Here is a 17,280-nt window from a genome sequence, read left to right on the forward strand (position 1 = left end):
CATATATTCATATATTCATATATTCATATATTCATATATTCATATATTCATATATTCATATATTCATATATTCATATATTCATATATTCATATATTCATATATTCATATATTCATATATTCATATATTCATACATTCATATATTCATATATTCATATGTTCATATATTCATATATATCTATTACAAGGCATTTGCTAGTCGTGCATGCCCGCCCGTATTGCGCCTGCTTCCTTCTGCTGCTGTCAGCTGACGTTTTTGCAAGTTTTTGCCCATCAAGAAGCAGTCGCGCAGGTAACTGCAGGTAAACGGGAGTTGTCAGTTGTTAGCTGTCAGTCAAGCGCATGCCACAGCAGTAGCCGCTGCTGCAATCGCTGCTGCACTCGCCAGGACATACTACTTGTCGCATCCTTCAGCCTGGCAGGTTGTAATTTTAAATTATTAATTTAGCCGCTCTGCAGCCGCCGTTGCCGTCGTCTTTGCCTTAGCCTTTGCCTTTGCCGTTAAATTTCCTGGAGGTAGCCACCTGCCTCCTTGAATTGCCACCTTGCCATTGAAAGTATTTCAATTTCCTTCATGTCAATTTTTACCTCACTTTATATAGGTTTTCCATGTTTTTTTTTCTTTTCTATTTTCTCTGTTTTTTATATTTTGTTACCCTGGCAACTCTGGCAATTGGCTGCAGCTTGCTGTGGCTGTGGTTTAAGCGGTTTTATGCACGGGAAATGAAGTTAGCTTGAGCGAACATTTAAATAGTGCCAAAGCAGTTGAGCTTGCTTTGCGTGCTCGACTTTTAGATACCCATTACAGTATTTTGAATAAGATTTTATGTTCGATTGCATAGGAATTTATTGGGCTTAGTGATATGAGTCTAAGTTTTGGTTGTTAATGTATTCAAATGGGGTACGATTTTTAATATTTGTAGATACTTGTAGATACATAATATACTAAAATTGTTGTCTTCAATTTTATAGAGTTTTCGAGTAGTTCCTCAGCAATTAGAATACGACCGAACTATAGAATATCGCAAGGAAAAGTCTATAGAGCTAAGAGGAGATTATGTTGAGAAATAAAGAATACTTTTCTTAAAATTTGTTATCTCTATGTTTGGTCGGATACTTCTGGGACCGCCCTCGTATATATACATATTTCAATATTCCCAATGGAATAATAGGCATAGTTTGATTCTCCAAGATATTTCTCATTTCGTTTACAACATTTTCATGTGGCATATGGATACTGTTCATATCACAGATACGTCGATCTTACATTTCCGCAATTGAAAGCACTTCTTTTTCTAGGCACTGCGATCTTAATTATCGCTTCACATCACTTACCTGTTGCTGCTGCTGTTGTTGTTGTTGTTGCTGCTGCATGCGCTCCTGCTCCTCTTTCTTTTGCTCTGGATCCATAAAATAGAGCTCCTCGGTGGAGCTGCGCAGCTCCAAGGCGCCCTCCTCCCGGAAACCAAGACCAATTGTTTCCTGTAGGGTGCCAGTGCCGACCTTCATAGTATTAGTTAAACACGGTAACCACCCAATACACACACATAGACAGAGGCACATACACATACACAGACACACACACACACACACATACACGCACACACATAGGCATATATACACACACACGCACGCACACACACGCACATTCATTGAGCAAATTTTGTTTTGTATTTTTTTTTTTTTTTCGCAAGTTAAGTTTAAGGAAAAAAGCATGCGGGGTTGAAGCAACAGAAGTAAAGGCAGAGAACAGACCAAGATAAATACGATAATCAAAAGGAAAAGACAAATAAACAAATCAACAGCCAATTTTTGTGCATTGCGATGGGCGGGTGTGCATCATTAAGAGTGTGTGTGCGTGTGCGTGTGTGTGTGTATATATAGGTGTGTGTGTGTGTGTGTGTGTGTGCGATTGTTAATTAGTGTGCATGTGTGTGCACAGGTTGTGTGGACACAGGAAGTTGAGGGGAAAGAGAGTAGGGTAAGGGAAAAAGAGAAAGAGAGAGCGAGAGAAAGAGAGAGAGAGAGAGAGAGAAAGTGAGATAAAGAAAGTCACACATAAGGAGAGTCCAAAAGAAATGAAAAAACAAGAACAAAGTACAAATAATTAGCACAAAATGATTCTTTAAATGCGACGCCGACTGCGACGCCGACGTCGTGCTTTGTTTGAACTGTTAATATTGTGTTGGCTATACGTTAAACACCCTTGCAGAGGGCATTGCTTCTATCTCACATATCTAACGGCTAACTAAAACTGTAAGTGCAGAAAAAGCTTCCTGTGGAGCCCATATAAACTGATCTTTGACCTTAGCCAAGTTAATGGAAAATTGTTTGAAATATACATATATAGAATATCGATTCCTAAGCGATATATTGGATTATGTTTGCTCATATAATATAATGAATAAAAATAATAGTGATAAGACAATTTATTCCAATGAAAATCGGAAAAATGAAAATGATAACGACAATTATCATAATGAATATTATGATTAATATATATGAAAATCATAATAACAGTAAAAATCAAAATGATAATGTATGTATAATGTAAAAATTATAATGTCAATAAGAATCATGATGATTACAGAAACTATAATGACAATAATGAAAATATTGAGAATGAAATCCTAACGATAATGAAATATTATTAAACAAAATACAAATTAGAATGATAAATGTTAATGATAATATAATTATAATGAAAATTTTGTTTAATTGTTGAAGTTGATAAATATTGAAATAACCACAAAAAATAAAAGAATTCATAATGATAATGAGAGCTAAAATAATGAGAATCATAATGATAAGGATAATGCTAATATTGATAATGACGTTGCTGATTGTAATGATAATGATTAGTATGATTGTAAGCATAATAATAATCATATTGTAGTAATACAAATAGTCTCTATGATAAATATAATCACAATAAAAGTGAAGATGATAATGTGGTTCATAATGATAAAAGCACCTTTACTAATTTATTAAAATACGAATACTAATACTAAATGATTATCCAACTCTGAAATTGATATTTAAAGTAGAATCATTCTATAGCTTCTTCATCATCTTCTTCTTCTTCTTCATGATAGATCGCATACCACTTGAACGCACTTAAGGAGCTACAGCTTTAGCCAAAACTAATCTAAATGAAACCAAAAATATTAATCGGGTTGCTACGATTTTAATTAGCTGCAAGGGTATTAAAGCTTCGGCTGGCCAAAGTAATTTGGATTTGGTGGTTATATTTTGTTGTTGCTGTAGTTGTTGTATCTGTTGTTATTGTTGTTGGTGTATTGCTGTAGCTGTAGTGGCTGTGGCAGTGGCTGTGGCTGTGGTAGTGGCTGTTGCTGTTGGTGTGTTTAAACGACAGCATCGCTGCTCTAAAAGCCAAGCTATCTAACCACTAAGCCGGTCTCGCTCCCGGGAGCAGAGACTGTTGGCCAAATCCCATTCTTACCTGCTCGAACACGTTCTCGGGGCTGCTCTCGCGGCTATCTTCCTCGTGATGGGATGAGCTGGAGGCGCGGCTCAGCTCGATGCGTGGCGTTGATGGTGTGGTTAGTGTCGCTGCGCCACGATAGGTGGCGCCCGTGACCGCAGCCATGCCCTGGGGCAGCGGCAGCGGCTGGCCGCCCTCGTTGCTGCTGACGAGAGTCGTTGTGACCGTAGCCGTTGCCGTTTTAAGCGGCGGCGGACGTTGCTTGGCAACGATGGAGCTGACATTGGCGGAGCAGGTGGCGGTCGATGTGGATGATGAGGTGGATGTGGAGGAGCTGCTGCTGCTGCCAGCGTTGGTCAGTGCGGCTGCTGTCAATATGCTTGGCGCTTCGCTGGGATTGGGATTCGGATTTGCATTTGGATTCGGATTCGGATTTGGATTTGCGTTGCGTGTTGTTGTTGTCGTTGTTGTTTGTTGTTTGCGCAGCGTTTGCTCCATCATCTGGAAGGGAATTCAAAGCTTTGGATTAAGTTACTGTGGCAAAAATTATACCCAAAAGATATTATAGACCACACACACACATATGTAAACACACACAGGTAGACAATCACATGTCAATCATATGCTTTGCAACTTGGCTGCCTCTGCGCCTCTGTTGCACTGGGAGCTGACATTCTCCCCAAGCGCCGAAGCCCCTAAACTCGAATCACAATTCATTTTATTTCCTCTATGGTTTTCATTGCATGCGATTTTAATTAATATCATCCATTTCGCTCCCGTTGACCATTTGTCAATGGCTCAACATGCCACATGCCACATGCCGCATGCCACACGAAGCTGCCGCAGTCACCTGTCGTCCCAGATGTGTCAGCAAAGCTTTGTAATTGAATTTTCTTTGAATGCTTCGGGGCGTTCGAAATGAATTTTCAAAATGTTATTTTGCCTTTTACGACCCCATTCCTGACTCCAAATTAATTTATACTCGTTTCGCAGCAATCCCTGAGTGCCCTATCGAGATATGTAAAGGCTCGAAGAGAGAATTCTTACTCTTATTAATTAGTTTTCCAATAATTTTTATTTTATTTAATTTCTTTCTTTCTTTTTTTTTTCTTACTAAAGAGAGATCAATCTTCAATACAAGCTGAAAGTATTTCCTTTCCTCTTATGGTGTACCTTCTTGTGTAGGGTATATAACAAAATAAACAAGACTGTGTGGGCTGCAACGTGAGCTCCTAAAAATAAACGAGAGAAAAAGTTATCGCCAGCTACAGCAGCAAAGTTTTGCTCATCGTAATTGAATGCTGTACTTTTTAATGAAATACTATATCCTTGATACTTTCACCCACATATCCTTTACTTCTGCGTACTCTGTTGATGGGGGAGTAAAACGTATTTGCTTGAGTCAATTTCTATAGATTGCTTTGTGCGTCCCACGTACATTTCAATGCGATGCAATGAAAACATGAAAATTGTGACCGCGCAGCTTTAACTAGCATTAGGATGTTTTGCAATGTTTAGAAATTGCTTTAAGAGGATTTCAACAGTTTTTGGGAAAATGTTTGGGAAATGCTATTTCCGGAAATGCGATTACCAACATTAAAGTTATTTCCAAATCTTGATAGATAGATAGAGAGAGAGAGAGAGAGAGAGAGAGAAAAAGAAAGAAACAAACAGAGACATAGATAAAGAGAAGCATACACAGAGATAATGATAGACAATGACAGAGATGGACACAAATATATGAATGTAGATAGAGAGATATGTATAGAGAAATAAAGACAAAGAGAAAAAGAGATGGAGAGACAGATAAAGAGAGAGACGGAGAGAAGGAATGAGAGAAATATATGATAAGAGACAAAATTATACAGAGAATGAAGAATGTATGACAGAGATATAGAAAGAGTGACGGTAATAGAATCCTCTATCAAAGGAGCAGAGAGAGAGAGAGACAGACAGTTAATGAGAAATAGAGAGAAAGACAGAGAAAGATTGAGATAGAAGAGACATAGACATAGAGATAGAGAGAAAGAGAGCCAAAGATCGAGGGAGATAAGGCAAAAACAAAGATAGAGAAAGAGGGAGTGAAATATATAGAGAGAAAGACTGAGGTAGACCAAGGTAAAGAAAAGGAGTAAGGCAGTGAGAGACGCGGAGAGGAAGCGAAAAATACTGGGAGAGAGAGAAAGAGGAAGAGACAGAAAAAGGGGAAGAAGAGGAGTGAACGACAGAGAGTCACAGAGAAATACAAAAACTTATAGAGATAGAAATATCGAAAGCGATATTGAAAGATTAAACATCTACAATAGAGTGATTGAAGTATAGGTAGATAGGGATGAGAGAGAGAAACAGAGAGAGAAAGAGAGAGAGAGAGAAAACAGAAGAAAGGAAAGTTCTCTTTTAATCTAACGGATATTATTCTGAAGTGACCGCAACATCATGAAATGCAGCATTAAGTCTTTTGCTCTTTGTTTAGTTTGCCCAATTAAATTACCTTAACCCCAATTTGTGGCTCTTTGCAACACTTTGATGCATTTAACGTGCAAAGTGACCATGAAGGAAGCGTGCATAGCACCTAAAACACTCTAATTAGATGAAATGAGTTGGCTCGACCTTGCCGAGCAAACTATTAGCATGTTTTGAGTTGAGTCCTTTTAACTCTGCTGCTAACCTCTTTAAGGCTACGCAACCACTGTAGCCCAGTCCTAAATGCAATGTCAATGCAATTATCTAATTTAAACTTAGAAAAACCTTCTTGACGTCGTCTCAAAGCTGTGGTGCGCATTCATGTAATAGTTTAGAGGAGCAGCAGGGCGTCCTTTGATGACCCCTTCTCATAAATGCGACGCACATGGAGCCACACCAAATGCGCTCAAGGAGATGTCCTTACACACACACACACACACACACACACACACACACACACACAGACGCAGCAATCGCGCTTGTCACTAGAATGCGCTGATTGACACATGGCGCTTGGGAACTAGGGGCTGAAGCTAGGCCCCAGGAGTGAAGGCGTGAGCGGACTTTGAGGCGAAAGCATGCGTTTATTGTCTGCTAGTGCGTGACAAGGGAAGAGGCAGAGACGGAAGGCGGGAGAAGAGAAAGAGAGAGAGAGGGACGGTGCCCTAGAGAAGAGGGCTGAGAGGGGGATGTGCATAAACCTTGGGTTTTTTTCACACACATTCATACACACGCGAAAATTAATTTGAAGCTGCTGCTGCTAAAAACTATGCAACGCTATTCACGTGCTTATGCTCTCACTCTCACACGCACACACTCATTGACTCACAGACACACACCCCACTCACTCTCTCTCTTTCTCTACACTCTCTACACACACACGTCAGGCCATGCCGCCGCATGCCGCAGCGCATACATAAAAATTGTAATTAATTTGGATAAACAAGAACCGGCTTGGTAACGGAACATTGTTCGAATTGTTGTGGTTCGCCTTTATTTTTGTAATATTTTATGGTATACAGAAAAGGACAAAAAAGTAAAAAAAAAAAAAAAAAAATTAAGCACAAAAAAATTTATATATAAAGATAAAGAAAGCGACATAAAACGGGGCACGAAATGGGGGCAGTCGAAAAGGCAGCGGCACATTTTTTTTTTTTTTTTTTGTAATATTGCATACCTTTCAGCGCTGGAAGCTGCGCTCTGCGTTCTACTCGCTGCTTGCTGCTAGCTGCTCACGGCTCGTAAATGTGTTATCATATTAATTATAATTATAATTTTTAATAAAAGCGGCAGCACACACAAATATCTACATATATTGTAGATTTCATTTGTGTATATATTTTGTACAGCACACAGCATGCAGAGAGGCGCTGCCGCTGCCGCTGCCGCTGCCGTTGCTTCTGCCTCTGCCGATGCCGATGCCGCTGTTTCTGTTTATTGTTAATGTTGTGTTCTCACACACACGCATACATACAGACGCGCATACACATGGCATCTTTGCCGTTATGTGTGCGCCTTGCTACTCACCGTGTGCCAAAACTTGCCGTTATTGCTCTCTTGCCCTGCGTGTTAGTGTATTGTATTATGTTTTTCTTTTTTTTCTGTTAGTTGCTTCCAGCTCCTTTACTTGTCCTTATTAATTTTTTATTAATTTCTCTTGCCTCAGCTTTGCACCGACAAAAAAAAAGCAACCGAAAAAAATGAGTATAGCCAACGGCGCTGCAAGGCGCAAGGGAAGCGCAAAGTCAAAATTTTTGGTTCACTTTTGCTCGTTGCTGGCTGTGTGTTTGCTTTTGGTTTGTTCGTACGCGCGCGCTCAGAACTCCGCACACTTTACACTCCGCACATGCTCGCTCCCTCACGCTCTATCGGTATTTACTTCGCTCGCTCCGCTTATGCCATTAGACTGCACGCACGCAGCGCCAGCATCGTACTGGGCCACAGCCAAAAAGCTTGCTATGCCGTCTACGACTTATGCCCGGCAGCGTTCAAAGCAGAGTTTTAAAAAGCTTCCATCGCTGCTAAAAGCTGCACAGCAGGCGTTTTTGCAAAAGCTTTCGACAGCGGCAATGCACGCTCAGCTGGCTAAGCTTCGGATACAGCACTGCGCAGACAAATAGAAAGGACAGCTTTTGGGAGATTTATTTCATAAAGCATCCATTTGATTTGCTAAGTGCTCATAAAATAATTAATAATATATAAATTTATGAATGAGATAAGAGGTAAATATATTGATAGTCCTTGAATAGGAAAAATATATATTCAACTTTTTTTCAGCCCACAATTACTATTATCCTGCAGAACTATATGATTTTATACGTGTGCTGTGCACTGTGGCAACGACCACTTGCCTCACTCTCACACTTGCTCATTCTCTTCTTTGCTCTATCCCAGTCCACCGCAGTGGGCCAATGTTTTTGCATGTTCAATTTTTTGGCTGTGCTTCCTTACACATACACATACACATGCATACACACTTGCACACGCACGTGCGCATGTTTGCTTTAGAGGCTGTTTCCAATTTCTGCTCTCAATCTTTGTCCATTGTTAAATGACATTATTTGGAGCACTTCACATTTGATTTGGCGCGTGTCAAAATATTTTCGCAATTGTGCCTGTTCAACTGTACTCCGCTGCTCACTGCCTATGCCTTGTTTGACAGTTGTTGTTTCTGTCGCACTTGTTGTTGCTATTGTCGGCCCTTTTGCTGACTTTGGCCTGAGCTGCTCTCTGCTCTTTGTGGTTGTTGTTGTTGTTGATGATATATATATAGATTTGTGGGCAACACTTAAGCTCTGTTTTGTTTATTGACCAAAAGCGTTTTGTTCGTCTGCCTTTAAGTGGCCATTTGCATGTTTTTGGCATTCACCCAGAGCCCAGAGACTACAGCACATTCACCCGGCCATGAAATACATCATCCCCGCTTCCCATTACCTCCCCCACCTCCACTGCCTTTTTTCCATAAAGTTAATTTTGTGTTTGTAATTATTAATTTTTGAAACGGTTCATAAATATTATTTATACCGTCGATATATATTTATATATAGTTATGCATGTGTACCTAAACTAGGCATATACGAAAGTTACCGTTATTCGCTTTTGCTGCTGCGTTGCAGTTGTTGTTGCTGCAGCTGTTGCTATTGTTGCAACCGTCGCAGTTGTTGCTGTTGTTGCCATCGTGGTATTGTCCTCAAATGACTTTTCGAACGATGCAATTGGCGCTGGGCCAAGTCGCTTCTGTCGGCGTGCATCCATCCCGGTTCAGCCTGCACAACTAGGTCTCACACCAACACACATACATATACATGGACACAAACTTTCGTCCTGCAGGCTTTCAACTGAAATGACAGAGAAAGAGATAGAGGCCATTAGTGCCAGAGAGAGAGAGAGAGAGATTGAGAGTAAGAGAGTGCTAGCCAAAGGGGCGGAGGGGAAACGTCTATTGGCACGCTTCTTTTTCTTGGCTATTCATAATTGCCACAGGCAACAATAAATGCAGCTACAGAGGCGACTTAGTTACATATTGATCGACGAGGAGATTATCTGTACTTTAAGAGTTTTGGGTATGCATGAATATCAAATGTGAATGTAAATACAATCAAATTCGATTAGCAATATTAGATGATATGATTACGATATAAATCTGATTTCTTAATATGATATAGTTTAGTTGGATATAGTATATGTACGTAATATATATACATCTCTGATACATTGAGGTCAAATAACTGTTCCAGTTGCGCATATCCACTTTAAATCATACTAGTTGCAGGGTATTCACAAATACAATAACTTAGTTATGTACATGCCATCAATCACTGGGGAATATATACATATGTATATAGAGGAAATATATATAGAAAAATGGAGCATACAACGGAGCTTGCAATGGCAGCAAATTATTGGCTTCATAAACGTAGCCGGACAAATCGTGCCTGAAGTTCATTGAACTAGTTGAAATAAATATATCAACAGCAGCAACAGCAACAACAGTCATAATAATAATAATAATAATAATTACTGCAACAGCAGCGAGTGCAGCGCAGCAAAGCATATTTAATGCATTTTAATTACTATTTAATCAGTGTCTAATTAGAGAAAGCTTTTAATAGAATTACCAAGAAGACAATTGAGTTGAGTGTGGTTCTAGGTTAATCAGAGACCAAATACCCTAACAATATGTATATATGGATATTTTATGTATAAGATATGATATAGTAGCATGATATGGACGGAATTGCCTTAAGCTGGACAAACCCGAATTGCTCGATGTGTATTTCAATTCTATAGCACTTCAACTACTATGGTTTCTGCGATGCCGGAAAATGCATTTTTCGCTCTGCTATTGGGAAAATTTTCATACTTTATAATTCGTTGGTATCACCCTTAAGTTGGTACACTAGTTGAAACGATTTGAGTTCATACAGACAGACGGACAAACATTGCACAAAACCAATATACTCAATTCAGTTTCGTGAATGAGTACAACAATATGCGTAAAAATTTATATAGATGAAACTAGGTTCTTATAAAATATATAATAATGCAAACTACAATATTCAAATTACAAAAAATCGATAACTGCTCCCTTTTGTTATCGTTTAAAAATTTGATCGTAAATTGGTTATAAGATTATATCTCGCACATCTTGAAAGCTAGAGTTCAAATTTTAAATATACATAGTATCATGTGTATTCTATAAAAATTAAAAAAAAAAATATTTAATTATTGCCAACAATATGTTAATTATAATATTCAACTCAAAGTGTTTTAAAAATATTTTGCTCATCACCAAAATTTGTTGCCCAATTTTTATATATCTATATACGAAAATTGCAGTATGACTGAGCAATAAAGTGTGAATAGCAAATTTACATTTATATTTATATACATATATATATATATATGTATACATATATACAGACATATCTAGCTGCATATCGGATTTCTGCAACAGTCGTTAATGCCTGCAACGTAAATGCTCCGTCATCCATGTCGGATTACCTTTGAAATTTGAGCAAAACTAATTAAAATGACTCGTCTCAGTGGAGATTAGCTAATCAATAACTACAGAATAATATGCAGGTGTGCAAATAAAAATCAAATTCAATTAGTTATCGAGCTAAACTCGATTTGCGAATTGAATTTGTGCCTCAAAATCAATACGGAAATGCGTTAAAGGAGTTACGTGAAGCCAAGATCCAATAACTGAGCTGTAAATTAATTAATTACAAGTTATGAATATTAAGTAAGCCAAATCTTAAGTTGCCATGCACGTTTAAGCCAAGTTAACTCAGCTGCAGGTTGAGGGGAATTAAATTCACTGATTCAATATATACATATAAATATATATATATATATATATATATATATATATATATATATATATGTATATCATCTGATTTTATATGTTTTACATTTGCAACTTTTAGCAACAGCGAACAGCCAGCTGACATGTTGTCAAAACTTGGTTCGTTATAAATTTGGATGACGAATGAATTTTCGGGGTAATCACAAAGGATGCTCTGCTGAATGATTAAGTGCTAGGTAAACAGAGCTTAGCTGGCTGACAGATAACAGATGCCAGTTGCCAGCTGCCCGTTCCCCGCTCCCCGTTCCACGCTCCCTGTTGCCAGGCTGTGCTGGCGCCCAGTCCTGTAACTGTAACTGTAACTGTAGCTGTAACTGTGACTGTGCCTGTGGCAGCAATTTAATGCAACATTTTGTGGCAGTCATGACTTCATCGACTCAAATTGAATACTCGTTCGTATATCAAAAAAGCGAACTGTGCCACAAGCTGACGACCGTAACTGGCAATTGGATTTGTTGTCAGTTGACATTTTGGTAAGGACATGCTACATGCTACATGCTGCATGCCACATGCCACATGCCATATGCAGGCGAACGGGTAATAAAACCTTAGCAGCCAAATATGCCTGACTATGCGATGCCCTGTAGCAGTTGACAATAGTCTCGGATATAGACTCTTTAACTACAATCAATTCGAGGTAAGATATTTAGATATATATAAGGGGAAGAGTTGAGAGTACTTAGGGGAACGAGTTTTCCGACTATCCACGACTAAACTCTAGCCAAAGTTTCATTTAAATATCTTAACATCATCAACTCCCGCTCAATATAAACTGAGATATTTAGATACGAGATCAGGAAATTATTTCTATAAAGTTGGGAATGGAGCGAGCTTAGGGAAAAGAGTTCTGCTATTGCCCATAATCACAGTCTGACCAAAGTATTATTCAAAAAGTATCGATTATCAGCTCTATCTCTATGCCAGCTGACTGTTCAGCAATCTACCCGCTCTTCACTTCATGTACAGGGTATTAACACACAGTGACATATGTATATTATCATTACGGTCGACTGCATAAAGCAGAGCGAAACCAAAACTTTGCAGTCGAATGGCCGCAACAGTGGAAAATAAACTACAAATACCCTGTACTTAAAAATGAATGTCAATAAAAATAAAATTGGCATAGAAATAATTGATATTTTGTAGTTTGCAATCCGCTGAAACTGATGAATAAAATCGCAGGTTTTGGTATACCCCATGACAAACACCGAAAAAGAATGAGAGAGAGAGTGGGTGTGTGGAGCGGAAAAGTGAGAGAGCGATAGCGAGCTCAATAAAAGTTGTATTCCAAAATTTTTATTTTCCAGTTTATTGTTGTGATTCGTCGTCTTCTTCTTCTTCGTGTTGCTGTTGTCGTTGCTCAACTTCAATATGAGTAAAAGCTTTCGCCCTCGGGGACATACATATTGGGTAGCTCGCATGCATTGAATTGATTGCCTACTTTCTGGGGCAAGCTACCCGACTGAAAGTAGCGGTTGATGGATGCTAAGGCAATTATTCACATTCAACATGCGAACAAAATACACATATCCTTATAAATACATATATATATATATTTATTTATTTGCTTGCCAATATGCCATAAGACAAATAAACGAATATCAAATTGGTCAATAAAATGCGAAGCAAAATCGAGGCAAACACAAATTCTTTTATGGGATCCAATAGATTTTCATTGGGCTAAGTTGAATTAACAATATACATATATGCTACTTTGTATGTGCAGTTCAGTGTAGTGTAATGCAGTGTAGTGCCGTGTAGTGCTGTGTAGTGAAGAATGGTGCAGTGTAGTTTTGTGTAGTGAAGTATGGTGCAGTGTAGTGCAGTATAGTGCTGCTTAGTGTCCTGTAGGGCAGTGTAGTGCAGAATAGTGCTGTATAGTGTAATGTAATTCAGTGTAGTGCAGTGTGATTCAGTGTAGTGCAGTGTAGTGTAATGTAGTGCTGTGTAGTGCCGTGTAATGCAATGTAGTTCAGTGTAGGGCAATGTAGTGCAGGGTAGTGCAGTGTAATTCAGTGCAGTGCAGTGTGATTCAGTGTAGTTCAGTGTAGTGCAATGTAGTGCAATGTAGTGCAATGTACTACAGTGTAGTGCAATGTACTATAGTGTAGTGCAATGTAGTGCAGGGTAGTAGAGTGTAGTTCAGTGTAGTGCAATGTAGTGCAGTGTAGTAGAGTGTAGTTCAGTGTAGTGCAATGTAGTGCAGGGTAGTGCAGTATAGTACTGTATCCATGATGCTGTGTTCAGGAAAAAAAGGGTGTGCGCAGTAAGTTACTGGGACACTGCACTACTATTTATATGCATGTAATTACGAAAATACACTAAAATCGTCCCATTTTAATCTATATACAGTAGAATCCGGTTATAACGGCAGTCAAGGGACCGTCCTTATATCTGAAGGACGCTATAACCATATAAGCTAATCTGGGGACCACAATTTTCATAGCAATAACCGTATGGACGCTATAAGCGGTGTCGTTATAACCGGATTCTGTTGTACTATATACCCCTAGGAACGACCACGCCTACTTCTATCTGTTACATTCGTGTGCACAGGAATAATATATCATTTAGTCAAATATTGTTTTCAAATATACAATAAATCAAGTATAATAGAAAATCAAATATATAGTATACATATAATATTTATGCGTATATCCATATACATACATATATTTAACCCAGTTGATAGCGTTTAGTCCTTTATTAGCCACACGGAATTGTTTAAACTTTAATGCTGAACTGAGAGAATCGATTTTTAAAATTGTGTGTGGGCGTGGCTGTGCCATATAATGTTGTGGCCTTTAGTTTATGGCGTACGACCACGCCCACACACATTTTAAAAATCGATTATATTTGTTTAATTCAACATTTAAGAAAAAACAAATCTAAATTGTTGATAAAGGATAGTCCAGCTGTAATGGTATTGCTAAAATGTATATTACATACAGAAGGAAGCGTTACGTAGCTCCATAAAGTATAAGTTTAGCTCAGACTGGTGTGCTGAATCGATTCAGCTCTGCCTCTCTTTTTTTACGAAATCTTAGGAATCTTAGTCCTTTGAAGGCTTCAGGAGATCTTCGAGTCCAGCAATCTCGACTAGAGCTTTCTTATATAATTACTGTTCTCATATATTTTAGCAACTTCTTCCATTCAGCAAATCCGACTTTATCTATCTAAGCAGATATAAAACATATTGATTCTGAATTCTTATAGCGGTATTTTGTCAAATTTCCTTCTTTACATTCTATTATCAACAAATATGGGGCATAATTTTATTTTCCCAGGGAAAAAGTACAATATCATTTGATTAATGTATTGTGTTTTGTAACACTGACTACAACTGTATAGATACATATAACACATATAATTTCCATATACATGCATACATACATATATGTATATAGCCAACCCTTTGAACAATACAATTTAATTACCTCTAGTTTCATCATAATATTTGCTTCACATTATGCGGCTAAAACACAATTTGAATATTAAAGTGGTCAATTATTGGTCACTTTCAGGTCTCATATGAATATACATATTATAGTATACATATATTTATGCGTATGTAGTTCCCCCAACCACGATTCCACCCCCATAACCGCACCCTGGATTGTTTGACATTTGATTAAATTGGTTTCATTTCAATATTGAATTGAATGAAACCAACTAAAATTATCACGGTGCCAACCTTGATTTAAACATAGCCAACGAATACGTGTACAGCTATGACTGTGTGTGTGTGTGTGTGTGTGTGTGTGTGTATTTATAGAGACATTGCTTTGGCAATTTAGTCGCTGGCACCTGGACCCAAGCTGCGCCAATGGAGCTCGTAACAGCATCTGGCATTGCCATTTAGCTTGACAGAGGGCACACACACACACGCATATATAGTAACACATAAACACACGCACACACACACACACACGCAAGTATTACACCCCTCGGCCGTCAATATTGATGTAGTTCAATGATAAACTTCGCTTCGCTGCAGCCACATTTAGTTGTGTGTGTGTGTGTGTTTATAACTATATATAAATATATGTGTATGTATGCATATAGATTTAAATACATGTATATTAGACTACAGCCAACAGGCTAAGCGAATATGAATACAATTACAAACAAATAAACACCTTTATACACCTACATAGAAGAAGAGAGAAGAGAAGCTCTATTCTGGAGTGTTCGACTAACAGATACCCAGCACATTCTTCACTTACACAGCGACTAGCACAGCTATTGGTCTGCAATATTGGCATAGTTGGGACCTATTTTGAAAAGGTCTATTTGTCATAGAACAACTCTCTACTATAATCAGAATACAATATGAAGATATGGGATATGAAATATGTTGAACCGAAAAAATAATAAGAAGATATGGGATATAGCATGCGGAAGGACAGACGGCCATGGCGGGATCAAAATATAAATACCTACCTTTTAGGGTATCACAGCCCCTTCAGCCAGAATTTGGATTTTCAATGTGTACAGGGTATAGAAAAAGGTCATGTTCATATTTACATAGATATTTAGAAAGTATTCATCACAAAAGTCAATTATCCATAAATCTATATAAGCTGATAACGCTTAAATATCAGGTATCTCAACATATGCAAATGTATGTATGTACATATTAATATATAGAAATATATATGTACTCTAAGAATATGCTTAGAGAAAAGACTGGGACTGAGACTGAGAAACACATACATATATACCTACATATATGTACATATATAATTGTGCATATACACATACAGAAAGGAAAACAGGAAGAAGAATGTAAATAAATTAGAGGGCGCATAAATTAGATTGCGGCAGTATGTCTGGCATACATGAGAATCGCATAGAAGAGGCAATTATTTAAAAATACATACATGCTTTAATTTTTAGCGAAATGGAAAGTTCAACTTCGTCGCGGTCTATCATCAGAAAACAAAAGCAGCGACGCCCGAGAGGTTGACTTCAATTAATGAGAAGCGAATCGAGAGGCGTTGCCTTTAGAACAATATACAATTAGCTCATAGAAGTAAAATTTGCACAACCACATTTGCATATTATGAGTCCTAATTCAATTCAGGAGAATCGCATAGAACGGCTTTATTGAAAACACGTCCATGTTTTTAACTAATGCTGGTGTTGTTCTTGTAGTGAGTATTATGCTTACAGTGAATACACTCATTAAATATTTATGAAATATATTTGCGTGTGACTGACCATACATATGTAAAGTGAATTGCTTAACAGTGTCTCGCTTACTTATGTCAAGCAAAACTTATTGAATAGCCGTAATACCAGGCTAAAAGATGTGTTATACATATGTGCTCTTACTATATTCTGAGTCTGCCTGTGCCTCTACCTCTACCTCTACCTCTACCTCTACCTCTACCTCTACCTCTACCTCTACCTCTACCTCTACCTCCACCTCTACCTCCACCTCCACCTCCACCTCCACCTCCACCTCCACCTCCACCTCTACCTCTACCTCACCTCTACCTCCACCTCTACCCTCACCTCTACCTCTACCTCTACCTCTACCTCTACCTCTACCTCTACCTCTACCTTACCTCTACCTCTACCTCTACCTCTACCTCACCTCTACTTCTGACTCTGGCTCTTACTCCAACTCTGACTCTGTCTCTGGCTCTGACTCCAACTTGGCTTAAGTTGCATTGAGTGATGACAGCTGCTTTAAGCCGTTTAGTCACTTTTAGCCACAGCCTCCGCAGATCCCGAGGCAGGAGATTTGGTAACCGCTTTGAAAATCGATAACAAGCTGACAAGCAGCTAAAAGGCAGTCCTTGCGATGGGAGTAAGTAAGCTGAAAACGGCTAAAAGAAACACCAGCCCTTAGCTAAGCGACGAGCTCCTCCAAATATTCTTCCCCCTCCCCGTTCCCTACCCCACGACACATAACTTTCCAGTGCGCTAAAACTAAACCAAAAAAAAATAAAAATAAATAAATAAATAAAAAATGACGAACAGAATACCAAAAA

General features: G+C 38.4%; 1 protein-coding gene across 3 annotated transcripts in view; it reads right to left on the bottom strand.

Annotated features, from left to right (window-relative positions):
* Positions 1-17,280, bottom strand: part of LOC6583869 (nascent polypeptide-associated complex subunit alpha, muscle-specific form) — a 34,182-nt gene that overhangs the window by 12,573 nt on the left and 4,329 nt on the right. The window contains exons 2-4 of one of the 3 annotated variants that reach the window (XM_044009491.1): positions 8,995-9,245; positions 3,463-3,945; positions 1,335-1,481 (exon numbers count right to left, since the gene is read on the bottom strand). In XM_044009491.1, the coding sequence (XP_043865426.1) occupies positions 1,335-1,481; positions 3,463-3,945; positions 8,995-9,162 (798 nt within the window). In that variant the 5' untranslated portion in view covers positions 9,163-9,245. Of the gene's footprint in view, positions 1-1,334; positions 1,503-3,462; positions 3,946-7,434; positions 7,844-8,994; positions 9,246-17,280 lie in introns of those variants that run through there. The other 2 variants (XM_002009495.4, XM_044009492.1) reach the window with 2 other exon arrangements.

Source organism: Drosophila mojavensis, unplaced genomic scaffold, assembly GCF_018153725.1.
Source record: "Drosophila mojavensis isolate 15081-1352.22 unplaced genomic scaffold, ASM1815372v1 contig_136, whole genome shotgun sequence".
In the NCBI taxonomy this organism is placed as follows: domain Eukaryota; kingdom Metazoa; phylum Arthropoda; class Insecta; order Diptera; family Drosophilidae; genus Drosophila; species Drosophila mojavensis.